The sequence below is a fragment of the Hippocampus bargibanti genome, linkage group LG11, assembly GCF_051943395.1.
Source record: "Hippocampus bargibanti isolate YZ-2025 linkage group LG11, ASM5194339v1, whole genome shotgun sequence".
NCBI classification, from domain to species: domain Eukaryota; kingdom Metazoa; phylum Chordata; class Actinopteri; order Syngnathiformes; family Syngnathidae; genus Hippocampus; species Hippocampus bargibanti.
The window spans coordinates 13,245,554-13,252,288 of NC_142744.1; the positions used below are offsets into that span (position 1 = coordinate 13,245,554).

At 38.8% G+C, this 6,735-nt stretch overlaps 1 protein-coding gene across 1 annotated transcript; it reads right to left on the reverse strand.

Moving 5' to 3' along the window:
- Positions 1-609: 609 nt before the first annotated feature.
- pold3 (polymerase (DNA-directed), delta 3, accessory subunit) lies at positions 610-6,735 on the reverse strand. Its single transcript, XM_089008145.1, has 12 exons — positions 6,582-6,735; positions 5,921-5,976; positions 5,729-5,828; positions 5,592-5,631; positions 5,389-5,521; positions 4,977-5,223; positions 3,545-3,617; positions 3,313-3,451; positions 2,150-2,256; positions 1,555-1,628; positions 1,394-1,478; positions 610-1,327 (listed from the first exon to the last, which is right to left on the reverse strand). The coding sequence occupies exons 1-12, from the start codon at positions 6,654-6,656 to the stop codon at positions 1,158-1,160; spliced, it is 1,299 nt and encodes a 432-aa protein (XP_088864271.1). The 5' UTR covers positions 6,657-6,735; the 3' UTR covers positions 610-1,157.

A 6,735-nucleotide genomic window follows, 5' to 3' on the forward strand; every position in this document is an offset into this window, starting at 1 on the left:
GTCTTTGTGCTGTCATATTATTTATTTAGGTTTTTTTTGTTCTTTTGACCTCAAGACGGCGCCGCGAGAGTGGCTGCCTTTCCAGCAGCTCATGTGTATTTTGTTTTTCTACTTTCATTCCTTTCATCACTTTGCTGCTATGAAATGTAAATTTCTCCACTGTGAGACTAATAAAGGCAAATCCAATCCAATCCAATACTAGTGAAGACCCATAAAAGATTGTCAAGAAAAGTTGGGGATTGACGTCTAATTTAGATTGACAAAACTATCTGAGGCAAAAAAAATGTGTCAAGACAAATTAGTGAATGTTATCATTAATAAATCCTGCCAGTTTTTAGGGTGTTAAAAATCATGTTCTCATAATTGTAATTTTATTGACATAACCGCTTTATTATTCACTGTACATACTTGCGAACCATTGGCATGGGCGCACTATAAAATCTATCTTAATCCGATTGTAGTTACTGAATACATGATACATGATGCACTATTTAGTTTTTTATGAAACATTTTTGCACATTTACAGTATACATCTCAGTCTTCCAACATTTTTACAATGCTCAGAATCCTTTTTTTTATTCCCCCCCCCCCCAATCCCCTTTCAAATTGCAGCTGTGGACTGCAAATTTCCCTATTGTGGGACAATTAAGTTTTCTGATTCAGATTCTGATACAAGATGTAAATATACAACCAATTAGTAAAATGTCCGAACAGTATTTCTATTTTCATTTGAAAGAGGAAAGAGAAGTCAAATGGCAGGACGACTGGTGTTATTGTATTGAGCAAAGAGGATATTTTCCCTGCACTGTGACTCAGCGATCTTTAGGAGCCGCAGCTACAAAAAATCACCTGGCGACAAAGGAAGAGGGAGGCCTCTATCCATTTTTTTAAACCACGCCCCGAGAGATCATTTTCTTCTTGGGAAAGACCAGTCCGACCAGGCTCAATTGTGCTCTTGCCTCAAGGGTGTGTCTAATATGCTGGTGCTTGTGTGTCACATCTCAACTTGCAAACACAACCATACAGTACATACATAGTAGTCAGGGTCTTTCTATTCGATTTGAATCAGCTTTAATGTTCAATACACCTATAAAATGCCACTGGCTATCAATACGAATATTTTTCCACTCGTGTTTATTGAGTGTTTTTTTTCTTCATTATTTCTTCTGGAAAAATCCCATAATGGAAGCTTGTTTTGTCGCTTTGTTCTCTGTCGTTTTCTTCTGACTCTTCTTTTCGTTGGTTTTGGCGTGATTTTTTGTCGCCGCTTGTTTAGCGGTGCTTTCATCTTCCGAGTATGACTCGCTCTCGTAGCCTTTCTCCGTCACTGCAACAACACAAGAGAGTGAGAAATAGAAACCAAAGAAAGGCTTGAGATTTCTAATTTGCTTACCGATGCAACCTTCTTCATCCACAAAGGTTCGAGATTTCAGGACACGTCTGCGCTTGCGTATTCTAGTCGTCTTTGAAGGTTCAGGCTGAAATCAAAGAAACATTTTTTTCATGATCTTCATTATTTACAAGTGAGGCATAAAAGTTATTGGCAATATTTACATGTGAAGCAGGTTCCACTGTGGGAGCTGGTGCAGTCTCTCTCACAGCCGCTGGTGACGGTGAATCTGGAATGACTGTAGACATTTCTTATTTTTACTGGGATATTTGTAGATTTTGATAATAAAGAAGAGATAAAAAGGATACATTTACATCATCTTGGTGGTACACGGCTACAATTTCAACAGATGCAATTGGTTGAGGATATAAATCCCATTTTGTGTCTAAATATATTCAAACATCTCCAAGATCAGTCAGCAAAAATACATAAACAAATAAAATGAGAATAACAATAAAATAATACTTGTATCATAGTAATAATATATTATCAATTATCTATTAAAAATGTTTTTCTACAAATATTCATAAATTTCATTTTAAATTTGTCATATTTTTTTGAATTAAAATACATTTACAGTAATGGTTTACAGACATACTCTTAGATGTTACAACTAACTTACTTCGGGGCCAAGTTGGATCACTACCCAAACAAGTCAAGTAGAAAACTTTGGCATCCATTTTATGATGAGAGCCACCTACACCACTCGAATGGAACATTTCAGCCCAACCAAGTAGAACGGAAAAATGATCTTTTTACCATCCTCGTCTTCGCTGCTGTCGGACACAGGCTTCTTGATCCTTCGACGTTTTTTCTTCTCCATTTTATCCTCTTCACTCTCAGAACTTTGAAGACGTTTGGTTTTGCTTGAGAAAGAAGAAGAAAAAAAGTTAATACCGTGAAAACGATCACAGCGGTAAAATTTATAGCCCATTGGCAATTTTTAAGGGGCTGATTGTGCTTTTTTTGCGCATGTAGTGGGCAACATTTTCACATCCCCGCTTTGTTCAGGGGAAAGGTCGGTGCTGTTGGACAGTCTGTGGCTGGATGGATGCATGGCTTGAGGAGCAGGAGATGAGAAGAAAGGAGGGTCAGCGCAGAGCGTCGATGCGTATGTGGAACTGTCGCGGCTTGGAATTGTAGCGGATTTACGTGGGACAGGAGATGTGAGACAATCTCTTTTCGTCAATGGATGCCTCAGCTTTGTGTTTGCTTTCAACATTTAGCTTGTAGCAGACGCGCACATTCCACCATGACGTCCCTTAAAATAGAATGATGGTCTGCGTCTTTTGTGTTGTGTCCCATTATTTGTTCGTTTTTTTTTTGTTTTGACTTGAAGATGGTGGCATGATCGTGGCTGCCTGTACAGAAACTCCTGTATTTTGTTTTTCAATTTCTTCCTTATATATCCTTTCCTCTTCCTTTCATAACTTTGCTGTTGTGAAATGTAAATTTCTCTACTGAAAGACCAATCAATGCTAATCCATAATTTGGTACACAATCTCATGGATATTAATCCTTCTGAAGTCTTGAAAGGGACACAGATAAACCAGGAATAGTACGGACTTAATTTTCCTTTGTTGGATACAGCACTTCATATCCAAGCTAAAAAGTTAGTTTAGCGTGCCGCTCCGTGTGGTGGTCCATGCAGCAGACAGCCAACAATAATACCCCCTGTCAAGCATTACAAGTTTGCTTGAAAGTGACTTTGGGGCTTCACAAAACCTTGGCTTCCAGTCATAGCAGAAAGTGCGTGGGGGTTGTTGCTGGTAACTTAACCCCACTCTCACATCCCAATCTGCCTCTGTTCAATGATTGAACAAAATGTCCGAAACTCATAATAATTTAGCAAAATTTCTTATTAGATCTCATATCCTGTGTGTACTTAACTAATTTCCCGGTCATTGTACGCTGTCACAAACCTTCTTGAGTCTTTCTTGTTGTACTTTCGCGGTTCCGTTGTGACTGTTTTAACTTGCACTTTTTCCGTCTGTCGTGGTCCCGCCAATGAGGACTTCACTGCTACTTCTTGCTCCTCCTTGACGGGTTTCTCTTGTTTCTCTAAAATCCAGACAATTGACTTTTACTTTTAGAACTATTTCATATCGGTTTAATTGTGTGAGATAATTTTTTTTTGAACGAATGTTTACTTACTGATGCTTTGATTGCCAAACAAGTTCATCATGTGATTGGACTTTGCCGATGCTTTTCCTTTGGGGACATCCACCTAAAAATATACAGTAGATTTACAGTATATAAAGTGACAAATTAAGTCATGACACATTCAAGAAGCAAGTCAATTTGTGTGGAAATTGGGACAAGATTGGTACATTTGTTTTTAGTCAGAATTTTGTATGGTGGTGCACCACGTAATTTTTCAAATGTAAAATCCAGTTGTTTAGTTATTCTTCCGTATCTCTATATATAGTCAATTCCATATTTTTCCCCACAAATCAATTAAATTGGTTTGTCCTGATCTCAGCTGTTATTTTCAAACATCATAAGCCAAATGAAAATTTGCCTAATACAGTACATCTTTTGAACTGCCTGGTAAGTTGAATGGGATATTATGTTAAGATAATGACTCAAAATTGATGTTTTTATTTATTTTTTAAAGGACAACTGAAATCACTTTCTCATTTCCTAACTAACATCAGAAAAACACGTTTTATAGCATCTAAAATACCCAAAACACACAGTATGATATTTTTAGTAAAATGCAAAACACCAATAAAAATTATTTAAAGTGTGCTGAAACTGCAAATAATTTAAACCGGAAGTGGCCATTTTCAGAAGGTCCCGCCCCCTTGTTCGTGGTGTCACGCCAAGACATCTTGCCTTGCTCGAGAATCAAAACAATGGCTTCAGATTTGGAGAACATGCTTTTTTGTTACTCATCCAGTTATGAATATGATTCAAATAGTTCTGAAGAGGAAAGCATACATGTTTGCAAACGATTAAAGAATTTATTCCGTGTCATTTTGAGGTATCAGGGGGGGGGGTGTCACACCCAAAACAGGCAGAAGATGGCGACAAAGTTCCGTGTGGAAATAATAATAATACATGGGCTCAATGGACTCAACATTTTTGTCACAACACACAAGGATTCACCATCGCGTTATTTATGTGTTCTCCTTCTAATTTCGCCATCAACACGGATCAACACGAAGTTTTCAGACCAAACAAAGTACCGCAAAATGCATTGACGTGATGAAAGGACTGCTGCAATGTGTCCTTTCTCAGTAAGGGGCGTTCCTTCAGTGAGGTGACGTGAGGACTCGTCACCAACTCAAAAACAAGACTTCCGGAATATTCAGCGCGAGTCTTAAAACGTAAAATATAGCTATTTTGCTACTATATAGCTACTTTGTTAAATACGCTCAGTAGAAGTCATTTGAAGCGATTTTACAAATTATGGATACAACTTGTTTGGAGGTGTCGGTTGTCCTTTAAGGCAATAGCAAGTTGGGTTAACTTTCCTGGAATGCTTCAGCGCAGAAGGAACTGGTCAGCCACAATCGTGCGTTTGCATGTTGATTCAATTCCACCTATTTCACTATTTTAAAAAGTTTTCCTGGAGACAAACCTCAGGTGCTGTTTCTTGTGGCTCGGACTTCACCTCTTTGCCACCATCTTGGCTCTTAGTTACTGCAGCTTTCCCAGCGAACATTCCCATGATGCTTTTGGCAGGCCTGGCTTTGGAAGTGGTATCTCCATTAGCGGAAGGCTTTTTGGTCTGCTGAGGCTCTTGAACAGGAGGAGGGGGAGCTTGCTGAGCTTTGGGTTCCTCAAAGGACATGGGAACGGCACAGGAGCACCGGATGGCGCTATATCTGCGGAAGAGCACAACACAAACTCAACACACATGAGATATACGAGATAAAATGTAAAATTCAATATTTTGACCCGGATTAAAAAATATATATATTCTTGCCATTTCTATTTCTATTCCCATAAAACGAACCTTTAGTGAAAGTGATCTTTTGAGATCGACTTACTTGCTACAGCTGAGAAGGTTGTCTTTGACCGCATCGTAGTCGACAGTGTAGAGTGGCCCACTGTCCCTCAGCAGAGCTTTTTGAACGCTGTAAACATGCACACTTACGATCAAACTCATCTTGGACTTGAAGTCTATGGGGGGGAAACAATGAATGCATATTTTTATCTATAAGATTCATGAAATGTGGATGAAAAAACACACCTTCCAGCTGTTCTTCACGCACCACTGACATCTTATGACTCTGGTAAAAAAAAACAGTACTTGAGTAAGTAATCAGAACTGGTTTAAAAAAAAAAAGAACAACTACTCAAGATAAAATTTGAATTGTTTTAGCACACCGTGTGACCATTGTCCACACACTTTCCCGAAACAAAATAAGTTGCATGCAGCTGAGCTGAGCTCTCCTTCCTCTTGTGGTCCAGGTAATGATAGAGCATTCTGAGTAGAGAAAAAGAAAACAAAAAATTGCCTTGGTCATTGACATGTCACTGTACGGTTAAGGCGGGGGGAGAGGGGGTTAAAAGACTAACCGTTTCGCTGTGTTGACATGGACTCCAAGAGTGAGACTCAGCCATTTATATGTAACCTGTTCGTAAGTAACCAAATAAGATTGTTATTAAACAATACCAAACATCGAAAACCACAACAAATCTTGTTGCCATTGGGGGAACGTTTAAAACTATTATTTTCTCAATTTTGAGCCGAGTTTATTCCATTCAAAGTAATTTTAACTTGCAATACAGCTGCCATTTGAGTGATGAATTTCAGAACATTCAACGTCTTTTCAGCGATAAAGCCAACGCCGAATTTGTCTCCTCAAAAACAATAAAACGTTGAACGTCGGGTAATTTATGAACAGCACTCGGGGGTTTCATGTTAAACGACGCTATACTGTCTTCGGTCATGCATTCGTCTGGGACCATGCAGTACACGTTCTGTGTAATTTTCTGCTGCTCTAACGTGTTTCCAGAGATGAAATCAAAGCCCAAACAAACCAAATACTCTATAAAGACATATTCTATTGAGTATATATGTTACTCGCCATATGAACGGCATTTTATCGCGATTTACTTGAATTTGTCAGTTTTTTCAGTGGACATTTGTCAGCTTCGCTCGGAGGCTGATGTCGTTGAAACGTTACAACAATACAAAATGAGAACATGACTATTAACATCACAAAATTGTTCTTACGATCTTGTCGTGGTCGTGGACGTACTCGTCGATGTTATCCAGATAAAGCTCGTCCATTTTGTTTAATAATTGCATTTAGGCCGCGTTTCGAAAGCCCGCGGCGACGCGGGAAGAGACTTTATTTACTTCCCGTACAGCAGATCACGTGTGCACG

Coding starts and splice junctions, on each gene's coding strand:
- pold3 (XM_089008145.1), bottom strand. CDS start 6,656: ATGCAATTATTAAACAAAATGGACGAGCTTTATCTGGATAACATCGAC. Junction 5,829..5,920: donor CATGTCAACACAGCGAAACG/GTTAGTCTTTTA, acceptor TTCTCTACTCAG/AATGCTCTATCATTACCTGG. Junction 5,224..5,388: donor AACCTTCTCAGCTGTAGCAA/GTAAGTCGATCT, acceptor GCTCTTCCGCAG/ATATAGCGCCATCCGGTGCT.